Source organism: Pogona vitticeps, chromosome ZW-PAR, assembly GCF_051106095.1.
Source record: "Pogona vitticeps strain Pit_001003342236 chromosome ZW-PAR, PviZW2.1, whole genome shotgun sequence".
Lineage (NCBI taxonomy): Eukaryota > Metazoa > Chordata > Lepidosauria > Squamata > Agamidae > Pogona > Pogona vitticeps.
Window position 1 is genome coordinate 2,526,481 of NC_135800.1, and position 19,015 is coordinate 2,545,495.

A 19,015-nucleotide genomic window follows, 5' to 3' on the forward strand; every position below is an offset into this window, starting at 1 on the left:
TGTTACCGTCATCATATCTACCCGGTGGCCATCCATGTAGCCACGGAGGACAACACACTTGCCGACACTCTGAGCAGGCTTCACTATCAGACTCACGAATGGGAGTTGAACCCTCTGGTCTTCCAGGACCTTTGCAACCAGTGGGGGACCCCAGTGCTGGACGTGTTCGCATCCCCTCACAACGCAAAATGCTCCCGCTATGCCTCCCGGGCAGGTCTCGGTCACCACTCGCTCGGCGACGCATTCATGATTCCATGGAACCAGGGTCTCTTGTACATGTTTCCACCGATCCCGTTAATACAGAGATCCTTGATCAAACTCCGACGCTCGATGACTCCGGCCATCTTCATCGCACCCTTTTGGCCTCGCCAAGTGTGGTTTCCCACTCTAGTCAACATGGCTGTGGACTCAGTAACCCTTCCAATGTGGCCAGACCTACTGACCCAGGAAGCAGGCAAAGTCCTTCACCCCGACCTCGACACGCTCCATCTGACGGCGTGGAGGATCGTCCAGAAATTCAGGAGGTCTTGACCAATGCCATCAAACCCTCCACGTCTCGCTTGTATGCCTACAAATGGAACAGCTTTCTGAAATTTACCCAGCAGAGGGATCTCACCTCCTCACCTGTGTCTCTTTCCACACTTCTGCAGTATCTCCGTTACCTGTTTGATTTCCACCTGTCTATCTCTACTATCAAGGTGTACCTGGCTGCGGTTGTCTTCTTTCAGCCCAGAGCTTCTCCCTCATCCCGCTTTTTCTCCCATCCTACCGTCAGGATGTTTTTGAGGGGTCTCTCTAACCTCCGACCTCCCGTTCGTCCTCCACTCCCTCAGTGGTCCCTCCATTTGGTTCTGCATGCCCTATCCAGACCCCCATTTGAACCTATGGCTACCTGTGACCTCAAAATGCTCTCTTTAAAAACGCTATTCCTAGTGGCTATTACCTCTGCTCGTCGAGCTAGCGAGTTGGCAGCTCTCCGCCATGACCAACCTTTTCTTCAGTTCTTTAAGGACAAGGTTATGCTTTACCTGGACGTCTCCTTTCTTCCTAAGGTGGTCTCCGACTTCCACGTCAACCAGCCACTTATTCTGCCGACTTTGTTTCCGTCTCCGACGACTGATGTTGAACGCATGCTCCACATGCTCGATGTTCGACGGTCCTTAGCTTTTTACGTATCCAGGACCAAAGACTTTCGCCTGGCCAACAGACTCTTCCTTTGCCACTTTGGCCCTAAGAAGGGTTGCCCGGCCTCGCCGTCCACGCTCTCTCGGTGGCTCGTGTCTACCATCGCCCTTGCCTACGAGCTCAACCACAGAGATCCTCCACAGGGACTTAAAGCCCATTCCACCCGGGCTGTTGCCTCCTCCACTGCCTTACTTCGTGGCGTCGACCTGCCCGACATCTGCCGGTCCGCTACGTGGTCTAATGCCTCTACCTTCATAACCCACTACAGATTGGACGTGAGGGCAAAAGAGGAGACCAAATTCGGGAGGGCAGTGCTAGCATCGGCTCTTCAGTGACAGCCCACCATCCGGTTAGTAAGCGTGCTAATCACCCTTTGTGTGCATTCACAGAAGACCACGATGAAGAAAGAAAGGTTACTTACCTGTAACGATGGTTCTTCAAGTGGTCATTCTGTGAATTCACACAATCCCGCCCGGCCTCCCCTCTGTCTGTCTGTCACTGGCATCTCTCTGACTCGAGGGCCTATGGCGGACAAATGGAACTGAGGGACGGTTAGGCTGGGCGTGCGCAGTAGGGGTAGTCCTAAACATTGTTACTTTTCTCTTGCAGCTAGAAAACGTTCCGAGAGGCCCAACGCTGGCGCTGGTATTAACCCTTTGTGTGAATTCACAGAATGACCACTTGAAGAACCATCGTTACAGGTAAGTAACCTTTCTTTTTGTGATGCGGCCGTCAGATTTATCTCATTCATGCTGAAGCTGTTTCTCCAGTGCCTTTTCTGATTCCAGAAAGAGTGGTGATGAGGAGAGTCAAGAAGAGCACAGTTTCTTTCAAGAAAATACGAAGTGAGAAAGAAGGTTTCCTATGATTAGTACTAAAAATAGAGGAGAAGTTTCCTTGGATTGTATTTTAATGGAGACTTCCTATTTTGGAATTTTGGAGCCAATATGACACACAAAGCCCATTCATTTTTTAAAATCCTCCTTTTTTGAGTTGTTTTTTCCAGTCCCCACTTTTAAAACGTGTGCAAAAATGGATATACTGTGGGCGGTTGCGCAAGAAAGGGCAATTTTAGGGGGCAATTCTTCAGTGCATTTTATTAGGAACATTGTTTATAAGGAAACTAGCATACAAAAGGCATGTGTTGGCAGGAAATTGAGCAAAATCATAGCCTGGAATTTTAAAAGGAGCTTCTCATATTAGCTTTTGCTTCTTGGCAGACTGGACCTACCACTGTCATTGTTCTGAACCTGAAAGTAGCTATTTGCAATCTGCATTATCAATACCTTATACAGTATTGTCATTCCCAATAGGCCTGACTAATACAAGGAAATACTCTCCCCTGCCCTCTAGTGACCAATTCTGATATTGCACTTCAAAAATATTTGCAAACAACGAAACAAACGCATACTTCCTTTTCCACTTGGGATTAATAAGAATTGGCATACATTTGAAAAAGACCTGACAAGAGGTTTAAACATGCCTTTTAAAATATCATTCTAAAGTAACTTTTGAAAGTAATTGGAGGCTACTTTTAATATCTGTGTTGTTTAGATTTTGCTTGTTACACCTAAATAGTAAGTTTGTCACTACAAATTACATGACTCATTATCGAAAAACAGTTAGTTGCAGGTTACTGTATTCTTTCTATCTGGTTCCTTCCACACACTGTACACAGCAATGGTGTGTATTCTACCTACTTTGAATTACAGTGGACCCTTGACTTACAGACGGCTTGACTTACAGACTTTTTGAGTTACAGACTTCTCTGGCCGCAAAATTTAGGTTTGACTTGCAGACTGAAATTTGACTTACAGACCAGAAAAAAACCAAAATGGAACAAAAACGGCCTGTTACGGGATTAATCGGTTTTCAATGCACTGTAGGTCAATGGAGACTTGACTTACAGACTTTTTGACTTGAGAACTGCCTTCCAATACGGATTAAGTTCTCAAGTCAAGACCCCACTGTAGTGTATTCTACCTACAGTAGAATTAGTGTATTTTACCTATAGCAGAATACTGTACACTAATTCAAAGCATCATCCTAGCATTCAGGGCATCGACTGTTACCATTGCTCAGTTATTGACGACTTGAGTGTGTCAAGCGGGCCAATTTCGCTTAAAAGTAATTTCCCAAGTTCTTGATTTGTTTACACTGACCCCACAGAGAACTGCACGCTAGCTTTGCCATTGAATTTGCTGAATTTCTGCACCGTTGGCAAAAAAAACCCAAACCCCCTCCTCATCAATTCACTTTAAAGCACTTTTAAAATTCGCTTCCGATGGCCCAGCAGCCAATGATCTGCCCACGGGATCATCCAGAAGGTATAAGGACAGCCAAAAGATAAACAAAGTTGGAAGTGGGCAGAAATCCACTTGCGGCTTTGAAAAATGGGTCTCTCTACTGGTGTTAAGCAGTACAAGGGGCACCAGTGGCCTATTTAGAAAGTGAAGAACTACTTCGGCTAGAACTGCAATTCACCTTATATTTTTGACTCTCTCTTTTGCATTAGGAAATACTGGACTGCAAAATACAGCTTATGGAGCCCCATGTGGCCCTGGGACCCTCTTTGGCCTCTGCTTGTTTTAAAATAAAGGGCTTAGGGACCTCACTTCTTATTCTCAAATGAATTATATTTCTAGGATTGCATCTTTGGGTTCAGTTCAGCTTGGAAAGAAAGTTCATATATTTCTAGCATATCTTTTTTCAACATTCAATAGTGATTTATTTTTAAAAGTAATTTGTTCCCATTACTTATTATAGACAATTGGTATAGTGTAACATACTGCCTTTTAAATTACACTGTTACTTTTCATTACTTTTTAATATTTTTTGGGCTAAGGACTGATAAGACAATAGTGTTAACAGGGACAGAATCCCTGTCAAATGGCCTGAAAATGGCCCTCTAAAAGCAACTTCAGAAATAACTAGAAAACGTTACTTGTGCCAATAAAGTAACTACGCTCCCACTTATTACATTGCTTTTATAATGTGGCTTGATTACATCTTCATTACCAAAGAAGTAATGTGTTACACGTGGGCCATGTTTCTCACCCCCGAAGTATCAGATAATTATTCGAAGTCCCTGAACGAGTGGTCGTCTCCTTTTCTCCTTCGTTGTTCCTCCTGCTGCTCTGCTAAAAACCACAAGCCCTCCTTCGCCTCTTCTCTCTCTCCCAGGGGCTTGGCACTGGCGCGTCTCTCTCTTCCTGCTCTCCAACCCCTGAAATGCTGACTTGCAGGAACAGATGTGGCGTGCGGCTGCGAGGGACGGATGCCCTTGTTCCTGCAAAGGCGTTCCTCGCTTGCTGCAGCGCTCCATGGGCGTCCAGATCGGGGCCTGGACATATGTCCAACTGGCAGCTTTGAGGCTTGCTGTGTCCTTTCGCGCGCGAGCAAGAGGCTTTGCCACAAAAAAAATGCATAAACAGTCCTTTTGCTTTGGCCCTTCTTTTCTGCCTCCAGCCGTGCTGTTTTGTCCCAATCATGTTAGGAGAAAACGCTTGCTTACATGAATCTAAAGCAGTGGTTCCCAACCTTTTTTTCACTTCCGTATCCCTTGGTAGCCCATTTCCATACACTGTACCCCGCACCATTCCTCAAAATAACAAAGCAACAGACATGCATCTGTTTCTCATGTTGGCCCACCCCAATCCCCACCCCAAGGCTTCTATGAAGCCCCAGGCATCTCCCACCCTGACTCCTTCCCCAACCGTCTTTCCTCTCTTGAAATAATCGGCATGGCACAACCCCCAGCAGCCGTAACTTTGTCCCGCCAACCCCACTTCTTTTTCCACCCCATTCCACAAGGGGAGCCCCGATCTCATAGAATCATAGAATGCGAAGGGGCCTCTAAGGCCATCAAGTCCAACCCCTCTGACTCAAGGCAGGAGTCCCAATCTAAGCAGATCGAAAGTCATCATCTCCTCACACAAGGCTGCCTGAAGGTGTAGACTGTATTGCGGTTGCATACAACCTAATCTATTTCCTTTGGCTCTAGGGTAGTGTTAGAACGAGCAACTCCTCTTCAGAATATACCTTTGCTATTCCACCAGTGGCTTCAGGAGATGATGAGAATTCCAGAGCTCAAGCGGGCGACCCCGTTTTCTTCATAGGTGGCTCACATGTTCACACCCGGAGGCAGCTGGTTTAGGTTCAAGCAATTGGCTTGATCCTAAATTTGTTGGCACGGCATGGTACCCGGTGTGGTGTAGTGGGCAGAGTGATGGAGGCGGACTTGGGAGACCCTGGGTTCGAATCCCCCCCTCAGCCATGGAAGCTCCCTGGGGGAGCGGACCTGGTAAGACTACTCCTTAAATATCTCACCTACCTTGAAAACCATATTAGGGCTACTCCAACTTCAGCAGAGAACAATAACAGGGTGAGAGGTTTTTGAGGGGTTTTCTGCCTTAGGAGTCCAAATACATTTCACTGGCTTTGAATACTTTGCACCTTGACTTGACTGGGTAGGGTGGCCTCTGTTTTTCTGCCTCAGGTAGGAAAACGTCTCGGGCAAAAGCCCTGGATAGCCGATATAGAGTCCTTTCCTCTCTTCCAAAGTCAGCTGCTCAGCCGGCAAAAAGTGAAAAGGGACCCACAGGATCAGATCAGAAGGTGGCTTTTGGGACAAGGAATTCTAGAATTGCGTCTAGTCAGACTGGTACAGGAAAAAAAAATATGGGGAGGAAGAAGGACGAAAAATGGAGGCGATCTCAGGCCGGCAGTTTCGAAAGGCACCATGTGGGGATGCAGGTGGGGCGTTTCCTCAAGGGAACATCTCCAAGCGACCCAACGAGAGGTGGTCGGCCACAGCCCTTTGGAGCTGTTCCGCCACTCCTTATTAAATAATGCATCCAGATTGATTGGTCTGAAAAGTGCTTCGTCGCAGGGTCAGGTTGCGCTGGTTATCGTTTTCTGATTAGATTGATGATTCTCAAAGGTCGCATTCAGAAAGCAATTCTCTGGCAAAATTGATCCTCGGGATGAGGGAAATTTATTTTTCTGCCCTCCAGATGGGGCCTGACAGTGAGGAACGGCTAACCTAGAACGGCCGCGGGTGGGGTAGAAAAGTTACCTGGACGTTCCTAATACTTCCCCTAAATACTGTATAAAAACAGACATGTCATACTGTGCGCCAGCTAAGATTGTGCTGTTTGCAAGACCTTATTTGCCTAAAATAGTCTTTGTAAAACCTAAGCTGCAACTTATACCACAGAGCATTTACCAAGTCAGTGATCCTGCGATCTTAACCATTTAAAAATAATTAGTTGTTGTTTTTGCAGGTTATTTTAAGCTCATAATGTTTCTAAGTGATTTCTCATGTTTAGGGTGTGTTTATTTTTCTTTGCTATTTGACGTTGTTTTATTTTGGTTTGTTTACGTCGATGATTGTCTTGTTTTCTGTTGTGAACAACCCAGAGTGGCTTTGATAGCCAGGTGGGTGGTATAGGAATCAATAAGTAATAATAATAAAAAATAATTCAGTCAAGACAGGCATGGACAGAGGAGAAGGCAAGGAATTCAAAGGGCTGCTCCATCATAAAGTATGATCTTTTCATAAAAATCCTTATTGCGAGGGAGGCTGAAGAATATTTTTTTTAAAAAAATACACTTTCTCTGAAAATAAGCTGAGATGATGATTCCACGCGGGCAGAACAGAGGCAGTGAGGAACAGGGGTTTGATATTAGCATGCTTGGGAAACCACTGGAGTTTGTAGAACTACTTTTTTTTTTTAAACACAGTCTACTCCCCTCCTCAAAATAGCTTTATGAGGAGTGACCATGCTGAGTACCTATTGAAGGAAGAGTTGATAGGTGGAATTTATTTTATTTATTTTATTACATTTATACCCCGCCCATCTAGACCAAAAGGTCTACTGGAACGAAGCATCCTTTAGAAAGTTCTGCCTGGCTGGATTGAATTCTGAGGAGTCCTTTTCCGAAGGATGAGGGTACCACGCCCCACTTTGTTGCAGTCGTCACTTCTACCTATCCAAAAATATTTGTTTAAAACATTTTTGTGTCCCCAGTAAGGCCAGATCTTGGCTGTAAGATCTCAGTTGGAACTTACAGCCATGCTTTGGAGGTCCTGGATTCTTTTCCCTGGACGGGTTTTTCCTTTTGAGTCTGCTTGAGGTCAAGACTTGTTCTGATTTCCTTCTCCCCCTGTAACATTCCTTCAGATCAATCCTTTCCCAAACAACCCAAGGGTTCAGGGAGGCTGAACTCACTCTAGACCCTTTCAACCTCTTGACACCACCCACATAGCCCAGCTTCTCCATAATACATCTTAAAACTGTAGCACCTCTAACTGGAAAGAGTATTCCAGATAAGGTCTGACCAAAGCAGAACAGAGTGGAACTATTGCTTCCCTTGATCAACACATACTGTACTTCTGTTCATGCAAGCTAGAATTACATTAGCCTTTTTTGATGCTGCGTCGCACTGCTGACTCATGAATAGCTCGTGGTCTCCAGCGACCTCCCCTTACTTCTCACAAGCGTCGGTGCCAAACCAAGTGTCACCTCTAAAGTTTCTGCCTCAGAGGCAGTTTCTGATGTCCTTATGGTTTCTGGGCATTACGCTTGCTTCGGCAAGCAAGTGTCACTCTTTAGCCCCCCTTCCCCTCCCGCCCGCCCCAGTTAGGTGCCGAGGCGATGACCTGCCACAACCCTGCACCAGCTTGCTTCCTCTGTTTAAAAAAAGAAATTGCAAAGTGAGAGAGGAAGCCGATGCACTGCAAGTGTTCAATAATTCAGAAAGTCAGGCTCCTTGGCACCTGAGCACCGGTCATTGCCTATTCAAAGGGGTGAAGACGGTCGTGCAGAAAACGCCTCTCCCTGAAATTGCAGATGGAAGGAGCAGCCACAGCGCTCAGGCACAGAGCAAACTTGATTTGTATAATCTAGCAGAGAGCGAGAGTGACAGCTCTCCTCCTCGCCCCACGCTTCAGACTCTCTGCTGTTATAAATCCACTCCCAAGTATTTTGGTGTGATCCACCTCTCCTTTTTAGCTCCGATTTTCTCTACGACCTTTTATTAAAAACATCTGCAGCGTTTTTTCAGCAGCTGTTTGCTGCATCGGTGGAATCAATCAATCAATCAATCAATCAATCAATCAATCAATCAATCAATCAATCAATCAGTCAGTCAGTCTGTCTATCTATCTATCTATCTATCTATCTATCTATCTATCTATCTATCTATCTATCTATCTATCTATCTATCTATCTATCTATCTATCTATCTATCTATCATCCCTCCCTCCCTCCCTCCCTCCCACCTAAGTGGAAAAGCCCCTTATTTGTGTGTATATGAATGTTCCTTATGAAAATGTATTGTGGAAAAGTGAAAAAGCTTGCAGTGGCTACTCATTTTTTTCAATAGGCTGTATCAATGTCCCAATATGTTCTCATCAAGAGAAAAATTGTAAGTGTTCACTACATTCTTAAGCTCAGAGATCGGTTCCCTTATTTTCCTTCTTGCACATCAGTTTTGTCTCTTTCAAGAGAACTATGTCAGTGCTGAAGTCTTTCATTACCTTCCTGTGTTTGACACACATTATTCCTTTAGAGCGTCAAAGGCTTTTACAACAATAATTGATCTTCCAAATTATATAATCAATGCATCTGCAAGGAACCATCAGATAATTTTTCTTCTTACAGTGCACATCACATCTGCAATCAGTTCTCTGTATCTGATACTAAAGTTGTTAACAGGCAGTCACATTAAAGGTCAATACACACATCATTCGGATTTCTAAAACTTGTTGTGCATTTCTGCAAGTAGAATATAGCCTAATATCCCCAGTGGATATGGGGAATTTATTTAATTCTAAACAGAAGAGGAGGTAGTCTATAAAAGTGGACTGAAGAAGAAATGGAGGGAATAAAATAAACAAAGAAAGTAAATATATATTCCTGGTGTACATAAAAAAAAATTAAAAGTATGGCTTTCCCCTTGCCAGTTCCAACTAAAGCTTGAATCCAGATCTTAATAAGATTTGGGAAATTGATCAGATTAGCTGTCTCCCAACACCTGAGAATTTTCATTTCTTTACACCCCTTGTCACCTGGAGTATCAGATGCTACACTTGAAATTGGAAAGGGTTCAGTGGAGAGCAACACAGGGTGGTCCGCAGAGAGGTGGCAAATCTGTCCTGTGAGGAAAGCTTGAAAGGACTGGCATATTTAATCTGGAGAAGAGAAAATGGAAAGGGCAAAATGATATAGTCAAGGTGCCAAAGAATGAATTTATATTCCACAGCTGTACCAGTTTGATACCCGTTTAACTATCACAGCTTCCGCCCTACACATTTTGCTGTTTTGGGCCCATAGTATTAATTTTCATCATCATGATTCTATCCATCCGTCCCTTACCAGGGCAAAATATTTTTAGGCCACATCAGTTCACTGAGAGACCTGTTGCTCACCTTCGGTTGCGTGGCTTCTTTATATGGTACTTCTGTGTCTTCTTTATATGATGCAGCCAACCATGTAAGGCATAGTCTCTGGCTTCCTCTAGGAGCCAGTTATGCTAACTTCATAGTTAGAAATATCTATTTCTTGGAATTTCTCTTGTAATAATTTTAATATTTTCAGTCTGTGGATAAGTGAATCAGCATATACAGATCCCGTGGATACAGGGGTCCTACTGCATTCCAACCTTCTGTTTTTCCTTCCCTGATTTTTTTTGCATTTGTAATAATTTGTGGTGTTGTGTGCCACAGTTGAAGAGGAAGTTAGACTACTAGACAGTACCTCTGAGGTTGTTTCCAACTGTCGCTCTATCATTCTATGATTATAGAGCATGTGAGATCTCCACACTCAGGCTTTATTCAGAGTTTTCTTTTCAGGCACAAGACGATAGTTGTAAGCTTCTTGGGGGGCACGGCTGATTGGAAAACATTTCTCCGCTTAGCTGTTTGGACACCTTGGCTCTTGAACGAGTTTCTAAGGTTTTCGTCTTGCAAAAGTTCTGTGATGTTGTAAAGCGGCTCCGACGACCGCCGCCGGAAAGCGCACGAATACATTTTCGAAAGGCGCCAGTGACTTAAACGAGGACGATCACAGCTTGCTTCTCTCCGTGTCCCTCCCGCAGATGCAAGTGCAACCTCCACGCCAATTTGTGCACCTTCAGAGAGGGGAGCCTCCAGTGCGAGTGCGAACACAACACCACCGGGCAGGACTGTGGCAGGTGTAAGAAAAACTTCCGCAGCAAATCATGGCGTGCCGGCTCCTACCTTCCTAGACCCAATGGATCTCCTAATGTTTGTAAGTAGCCGGCTGCCCAAGGGCTGCTTTGATTTGGGCCAAAATCCCGGGAAAGTGGATTCTGATCTGGAAATGTTGCTTAGAACTCACCCTCCAGGGTGGCATTTCTTTTTTCAGTTAATGCTTTCCAGATGTTTTGGGCTGCAAAAAAAAATTTACAATAAAAATGTGTATCCATGAGGGACAATTATAAGAGTAACAACAGTTTATTATTATTATTGTTAAATATTTTTACCCTGCCTTTCTCCTTAAAAACGACCCAAGTCAGCTTACATCTTTGAAAGACGATCTTTAAAGCCGGAAACAAGGAATGTACCATGTTGGTTTGCATCAAGAAAAGACTATATTTAAAGCTAAGAACAAGGAGTGCAAAGAGGCAGCTTATGTCATTAAAAGACAATATGAAAGCTAAAATCATAAGTAGATAAATGCAAAAAAAGAGGAACAAGCACATACCACTCTGAGAGATGGTAGAACAGTAACGCACAAGGACATCAACATTATATAATGTATCCGCCTGCACTTGTTACTCTTCATAAACATTTTATTGTCAATAAATATTTATCTACATGGTGGGATAGGCCAGTGAGTTAAGCCTCTAGCTGAGGAGGCAGAGGTTGGGAGTTTGATTCCCCCACTGTACATCCCAGGAGAGCCAGCCTGGGTGGCCTTGGGCAAGCTGCACAGTCCCAGGGCGCCCCTTAGGAGAAGGGAAGGGTCAACCACTTCTACCTAGAAACCCTTGAAAAGGGCCGTCAGGCATGACTTGATGGCAGACCATCATTTTGTGATTATAGTATAAATAAGTGTAACAATTCGTACACTTTAGTTATTCCTTCATTCGTCGCATCTGTATGCTGTACTTTCTCTGAAGAACCCATGACAGCATACAGTTCTTCTATTTTGTCTTCACCAGAACCCTGTGAAGTAGGTCTGGGGAGGAAGGAGGGAGAGATTGACCTAACATTGTGTAGTGAAGCATGGATGCCCCCTTTAACCCCCGAGAGGTGGAAGATGGAAGATACAAGAAATAGATCCATAAGTCAATGCATGGCATTTTGGCTCCACCCCATTTGTTTCTCGGCCCACACAGAGCCTTCGGCCCCACCTGCCACTGGGAGCATAGCCCCCAAAAGCTTTCAGACCTGAGAATCTGGTCTTCAGTCTGGAAAAGGCTGTCTGTCAATTTTGTGCTCTTGAGAATTATAACAAAGAGTCCTCAGAGTCAGGGAGGAGGTGTCTCCCTCTGACCTTTGGGGTGGAGGACCCTCTCCTGCTCCGGTCATAAATCAGGGGCCTCGGTCAGTCTGCTGGAATAGCTAGCCGGTGACAGTGGAGGAAAAAAAAATGGCATCACGTTCCTATTGGAACCGCAAATGCTCTGCCACTGCCCTTTGAAGCAGATGTAACCGTCTGAAGTGTTCCCAGAGATGCCCCTCTGTTCTGTCCTTGCTTTCCATCTTTGGAAAAAAAAATATTATGGGCTTCAGGATGATCAAAGCTAAATTCTAGGCTCCAAAGGCCATGACAGGATGGTGTTGTGTTTGGCAGGAACGGGGAGTCGGGGGATCTTTGAAAGTGAGCATGCCTGTCAGATACCGCTGTGCTTTTGCCATCGTTCAAAGGGGCCATGGAGAACCCTTCTGGTGCTGACAGCTCCTGTGATCTTGCGCGCTGTCTCTCTTTCCATGCTCAGCTTGCCCCTCGTGTTGAGAACCAGAGGTACCCATTCTGCAGGATAGAGTCTGCAACTCTGGAGATTTCCCAAAACTTAAATCAGAGGTTTCCAAACTGGGTGCCCCAGGGACCTCACCAAACCCAGCCAGGGGGTGCCACAGAATCCTCTCATCCTTCCCTTCTCCCCCTTCCACCCAAAGTATTGTATTGGGGAGCTGCGGCCAGTGAGTCAAGGGAGTTGTGAGTTTAAAAGGTTTGGGGACCACCGCCTTCAATAAACCAAGAGGAAGGGGAAAACTGGACTTCTGATCCTTTTCGATAGTTGCCTCAAGAAAATCTCCATAAGGAATGTTGGAGGGATTCACACCTTGCCAATTCTAATAGAAACGACCTTGATCCAATGAGCTTTTTTAAAAAAAAGGATAGAAAAACTTCATCGTCATGTACATCGTGAAAATCAAGGAAGAACCAAATTGGTCGCGATGAACTTTCTCAGCTCAAAAAGAGCTCTGAAATGCATTTAAAAATCAGACAGATTTATGAAGCACACTTATTTAAATGTGTATGTTCAAATATGTACTACTTTGCAATGATCTAGATTTATGCTTCAGTGCAGAAAAAAATGGGGGAGGAGAAAATGTTGAATAAAAACGTGTACATTTGACATGGGGTCAGAAATTGACCCAATCCATTCATTCCCAGAGGGAATTGTGGCGTGCCTCTCCTTCCTCTCCGCATTATCTGGAGCTTCAAGGCACGGCCAACTTTGTTAATCAAGGCCCGTCTCAGGGAGATGGACCTTGAACGAAATATTAAATAAAAGTAGCCCAATATGCTGTACTGGTTAGAGTATCAGATTGGGCCTTCGGAGGCCCACGGTCAAGACACAGACTCCTGAGTTATGAAACTGATTGGCTGACCTCGAGCCAGTCATCTTGACCTGCCTCACAAGGTGGTTGTGAAGATAAAAGTGCAAGAAGGAATATTAAACTGCCTGCTCTGTAGTTGCCTTAAAAAGCTGGATAGCTCAGTGGGTTGAGGTCTCTGGTTGTGGATCTTGGAGGTTGGGAGTTTGATTCCCCCCTTCCCCTGGGGCCTCCTTGACAGGGGCTGGACTGGATGATCTTATAGGGTCTCTTCTAGTTCTGCAGCTGAAAGATGATGATGATAACGATTCAAAAATACCAGACACAATCCATTAGAATAATAAAAAACATTGACCGGTGTTAGTTTTTATAATTTGGATTGACTGTGTCTGGCATTTTATTGTCGAAGTCGCGAATTTCTGGAGGATAACAGGTAATTTCTACTCAAAATTTGTACCCATTGTGGTGCAGTGGATAAGTGATGGATTAGAACTCTGCAGCAGAGGATTTAATCCCCCGCCCAGCCAAGAAAACTCACTGGGGGCAGTGGAACCAGTAAAACCTTAAGTACTGTACTTACTTTGAAAGCCCTATCAAGGTCACTATAAGTCAGTTTTGACTTGATGGCACATCACAGCAATAACTACACAAAATGTTACTCCGTATTTTGGGGGATTACTCTTAACGGCTATTTTCAATCTATGCTGCCACTTTAATGCCTATTCTTTCCTTTCCTCCTCCTCCTCCTTCCATGTGAGATGAAGCAATCAGGAATAAGGCTTGGATGAGTTCACAATACTGTACTATATTAGACAATCAAGTCTAGCTATGTGCTGCTATCAAGGGCCCAGAGACCCCGTATGGAGCAAGTCCCTAAGTCCCCTGCCAGGAAACCTGAAAAAATGCCTTCGGAATGCTCTTCCACCCGGACCGGGTTTTTTTCCCCCTGTAAAAAACAATCTGCCTGCACTTTTCACCTTTCAGCGCCAGTAAACTTCATTTGCCAGAAGTGTAACTTTATTAATAAGCTGTTATACCAAAGATGATGGGACGAGATGACCCTGCTCAGAGAAAGGGCAAGGGAGAAGAGTGTTAATAAGTTAGGTCACTAGTGGGTTATGGCTCACAGGTTCACAGCTCATGATGTGGACGAGAGACCTGATCTCTGTGCGTTGCCCTGCGCAGCCTGTTTTGACGTGGCCTAAGTGGCCTGTGTCCTTAGGAAGGAAAAACTGCTTTTAATTAGCACCAATGATCTATTTGCTACCTCTTTTTTTATTTTCTCTTTCTCTTTCTTTTTCCCCCCTTCTAGGTGCAGCTCCAAACTTTGGCAGTAAGTTTTTAAAAGAGAAAAAGAAACGTTGACATGCTGAACGGTGACGTTTTTGGTGCATGACCCTGTTTGTGTGCATGGCTCTCAGTGGGGGAAAGAATGGCTGTCATCTCTGTCCTTTAGCAACTTCCAGGTGATATTAATCTGCTCCTCTAATTGTCTCTCATTTTTACACCCTTGTCAAAGAAATATCTTTGACTTCAGTACAGTAGGACCCTCTTATCTGCGGGATCAGTATCTGCTGATTCATTTATCCATGGTCTGAAAATATTCTAAATATGAAAAGAAAAATCCTAGAAATATATATTTCTAAAGATCATGTTAAAAAGGGACGTGGTGGCGTTGTGGGCTAAACTGCAGAAGCCTCTGTGCTGCAGGGTCAGAAGACCAGCAGTCGTAAGATCGAATCCACGCGACGGAGTGAGCCTAGCAGTTCGAAAGCATGTAAATGCGAGTAGATAAATAGGTACCACCTCAGTGGGAAGGTAAAACAGCGTTCCCTAGTCACGCTGGCCACGTGACAATGGAAACTGTCTTTGGACAAGCGCTGGCTCTACGGCTTGAAAACAGGATGAGCACCGCCCCCTAGAGTCAGACACGACTGGATTGAAAATGTCAAGGGGAACCTTTACCTTTACCTTTAAAGATCACGTTGCCAGAAATGGCCACTCGGGGAAGCCAGAGACCATGCTGTGTATAGCGTTGCTATAATCCGCATTTTTCAGCATCCACGGGGCGCTTGGAACCGAACCCCCATAGATAAGGGGGTCCTGATGTAATCTCATTGTCTCTCACCCCACCCTCACAGATTGTGAGAAAGGCAGCAGGAAGGAAATAAAAGATGGGTTTGAAAATGCATATGAGGGCCAGGAACTCCCAATACCACTGAAGGATCATCAGCAATCCTTTAAACTCTGGGTCCTAACAAGGAGAAACAGTGTCGGATTTCTGAGCAACAGAGGCACATCATTTGCCATCTTTAGAGTGTGGGGAGCTTCAGAAAACAGAATGTTTACTAAGAAAATGTTGTCAGGCTATGTTTAGTGACAGAATGAGTAAGTACCTCACAATGACCTTGTGCAGTTCCTGTCCAGACTAGCAAATATGTTGCCTGTGCAGAATTGCTGCCATGTAGGCTTTGAGTTGCCACTACGCAGGTCTTGCCACTGTTTTAACCAGGAAAAGGTGGAGATGGTTCTCTTTGGCTGTCCTGTCTCCCTCAGGAGCTGGGTTGGCTCTTACTTACTATTTGGACTCCCGATCTGAATGTTGGAAGGCGCTGTGGAGTAATTAAGCATCACGGCATATGGCTAATGGGAAAAAATAGTTCCAAACGTGATTTTGGAACCGGTAGTGAGAAATGTGAAGCTGAAGGTGCTCCCACCTCATGGTGCGTGTGGGTGAAATGGTGAGAGCTTGGGGGCTTAATTCTGTTTTGCAGCGAATACTCTTTTTGAATAAAATGCGGGCGGTCGTGTTGGCCATAAGACAAGTTCCAAAATATAAAATGTGTGTGTGAGAGAGAGCGAGGGAGGGAGAGAGAGATCAATAAAGCTCATTAATGCAATATGAATTTGGCCTCCATGGTTACCAGATCACCAGTGGCTTGGATAATGACACTGGTGTTATTAATGGATGTGGCTTCTGATGGAAAGAGACAGATCTCTGCCTTAACGGTCTCATCATAGTCCGCGAGAAAGGCCTTAAAGCAGAGAGCAGAAAGGTAAAACACATTGTCCTGCGTTAGAGCTTTTAAAACGAATTCTTCGTGTGACAAACCAAGCAGCAATACATTTAGGTATTGATTAAGTTGCCAGGTATTGGGATTACTTTGTCTGTAATCTATACATATTGTGCATTGAATGTGGGGGAGAACAGCACACCATCTTCAAACTTCAGATAGGAGAGAGGCTGTGTAATTTTGGATGTTATTTGTGACCCATTGTAACGGATTTGTTCTGTCTTTCTCACTCTCCTCCATCCTTCCTTGGGAAAAAAAAGAAGAAGATGAAGCACCCAACAGACATTTCACAAGATTTTCCTTAGGGATTTTTTCCCCCTACATCCACATTCATTTTTCATGACACATTGAGGATACTTGGCCCAACATCGGTAGTAAGGAAATGAAATCTAAGTTAACCGTATGAAGTGTGAAGGTGGGGGAGTAATGATTTGATTTTCAAGATGTTCAGTCCAATCAGCCATGAACGCTGTGTGTAATAAAAAAACTCTGGGCAGTTCATTGCCCGGTGGACCCAAGTTGCTGTGGTTGAATTCGGTCTGTGATGCAAAATTATGGCAAAGTTCTAGTGCCTACCCAACAAAAGGCCTAGTTTGGTTTAACCATTTAAAACCAGCAACCCCACGGTGGGGGCTTCTGGGGTACAGACTCTGGGGTAGGGGTCCTCCCTCCTAGAGAGCCAGGAGGGCCCATCCAAAGGCCGAAGAGGCAACGCTCCATCTCAGGGTGTGTGTTTGTGTGTGTGGCAACGGCCTTTGCTTGTGCCCTGAAGTTTTTGCCTCCTCTGGAGAGGAGGCCAATGTTTTTAGAGGAAGGTGTCAAGAAATCGCCAGCCGCTGCTCCCGAGGAAGTTGATTTGTGCCTTTGAGAATTGTTTGCATCCTCTGGGAGAATATCTGTGAGTCCAGTGGCAACTGCTGCTCACTCATGTGGGGCCCCAAGCAGGATGCTGAGAACCGGGCTGGCCCCTATGATTAGACATAGAAAAGCAATGGTCTCCAGACCACAGAAGCTGGAAAGCACCAGCTTGGCTCACCTCTCTGTCCCATGCCCCGCTGGCCGTTCCTCCCTGCTGGAGAACACAGCCATGCGTTTTCCCCAAGCTAGCTGCCTCCGATGTGACAGTAAGTCCTATCCTGTCACTTTTGTTCAGGTGATGCTGAAATGCCAAACTAGTTGGCTCCTATACAGGGAATGAAGAGGGAAGGCCAATTTGGCTTGCGCACAATGCAGGGGTCTTAGGACCCCACACTGGTTATTCTCCTGGAATACATGGCACATACAGAAGACGTGGTATAGGCACATGGTGCATGGGAGGCCGTCAGTGTGTGATCAGTGTCCTACGTTGACCTTGATGGCTCACAGATCTTGGGGAGATATGCTGAGAAATCCAGCTCCCTACCCCAGATAACTGAAAGAGAGAATCGCTTTTCAATTAGTCTTAAGCCTGTCATTTTCACCTGCCATGAGACAGAGGTGAGCAGCTTGGGGCCTCCTGCTGGTTTCTGCCATCCTTCACACACACAAGCATACACTTCCCATTGCACTACAGTTGGAAATTCACTGCTTTTTCCAAAAAGTAGCCAGGAATGCAGTGTTACTCCGGTGGAGAGTGCAACGTGGCATGTCGAAAACCTGTCACTTCAATCCAGGGAGTAACAAACAAGGAGTTCCTTTAGAGAAGTAACAGGCCAAGCTCTGGGGTGGGGGGGGGAAGATCCATCACCAGGAAGAGAATGGCAGATTCCTGCCCTAAGACAGAAGGCAAGAGTTGCCAGTCCTTGAAATGTAACTTGAGAAGCAGTCCTAAGAGAAATATCCAATGCTTTCTTTCTTGCGTCATTTTTCTTCCGCCAGCGAGCAAGCGACCAAAGCGAATTACTACCACAAAAGCTACCACCATCACCACCACAACTCCCCAAACCACTACCACAACCACCGCAACCACCACCACTACAACCACTACCACAACCACCACCACTTCCACTGCTGCTCCTACCACCACGGCCACCACTTCCACCAGCACCATCCTCATCACTACCGCTAGCCCTGCCACCACCCCACCCACCACTACTCCGCAGCCAGGTGGGTGCCAAGCCGTAGTCCGCCAGGCACGCAACCCTGACCCCGACCCCCTTGACGTGCTCAGATAGCTCTGTTCTAGCTGGTTGTGCTGACCAACATGACCGTACCCTTTCCCTCCTTTCCTTCAGCAGCTTCGTTTCGTACCGCGGTGTGTGGATTAGCCGCAATAATCTCACAGACAGAGGACTGCATAGCCTAGCAAGCTTGCTGCTTTGTCCGTCTTGTACATGGATAAAAATTACCGAGTGCATTGGCTTGGGTCTTTCCATTTGTCAGCAGGAGAGGTTGTTTGTTTTCAGGCCTAATTAATGCAGAGCAAGGCATTGATAGGACAGAACTCATTAATAACATACAGCTCTTTTTCCTTTAGGGAAGCAGCTGCAGTAACTTATTTTTTGCGGGAGGTGTTCTTCTATAAGCTGTGCAATGTAAGGTACAGATATTCGGGTATTACAGAGACCACAGTTATCCTATAAGTTCACCCCATTTACCTTTGTGGTGGAGCTTGGAGAAGTGACTTATTTGGCCTACCATTTCTAGCGTCCCTCCTCTTCAGTCAGTGACTGTGCTGGATAGTGGATTTGGAGAATTTCCACAACTCTGCCAAGTGCTGATTCTCAAATAGGTTCTCTCAAAGCATACTGAGTCTATTTCTATAAATCAACATATCCACCCCCCCAAAAAAAAAACTCAGGGGGAGGTCTTGGGACAGTTGTTCCCTTTTATTTTTTCCAGCCTTGCAAGACTGTTGTGAGCTAACACAATAAGGCTGCTTTGAGTTTCTTGGACAAAAGGTTGTATGCCAATGTTATACAAGGCTGAACCCCTTCCCCAACTGTATTTTGGATTACAC

The 19,015-nt window shown here is 45.2% G+C and overlaps 1 protein-coding gene across 2 annotated transcripts in view; it reads left to right on the forward strand.

Annotated features, from left to right (window-relative positions):
- The window catches only part of NTNG2 (netrin G2), a 79,039-nt gene that overhangs the window by 43,312 nt on the left and 16,712 nt on the right, over positions 1–19,015 (forward strand). The window contains exons 4-6 of one of the 2 annotated variants that reach the window (XM_072985051.2): positions 10,288–10,460; positions 14,316–14,336; positions 17,935–18,162. In XM_072985051.2, the coding sequence (XP_072841152.2) occupies positions 10,288–10,460; positions 14,316–14,336; positions 17,935–18,162 (422 nt within the window). The remainder of the gene's footprint in view (positions 1–10,287; positions 10,461–14,315; positions 14,337–17,934; positions 18,163–19,015) is intronic. The other variant, XM_078382761.1, reaches the window with a different exon arrangement.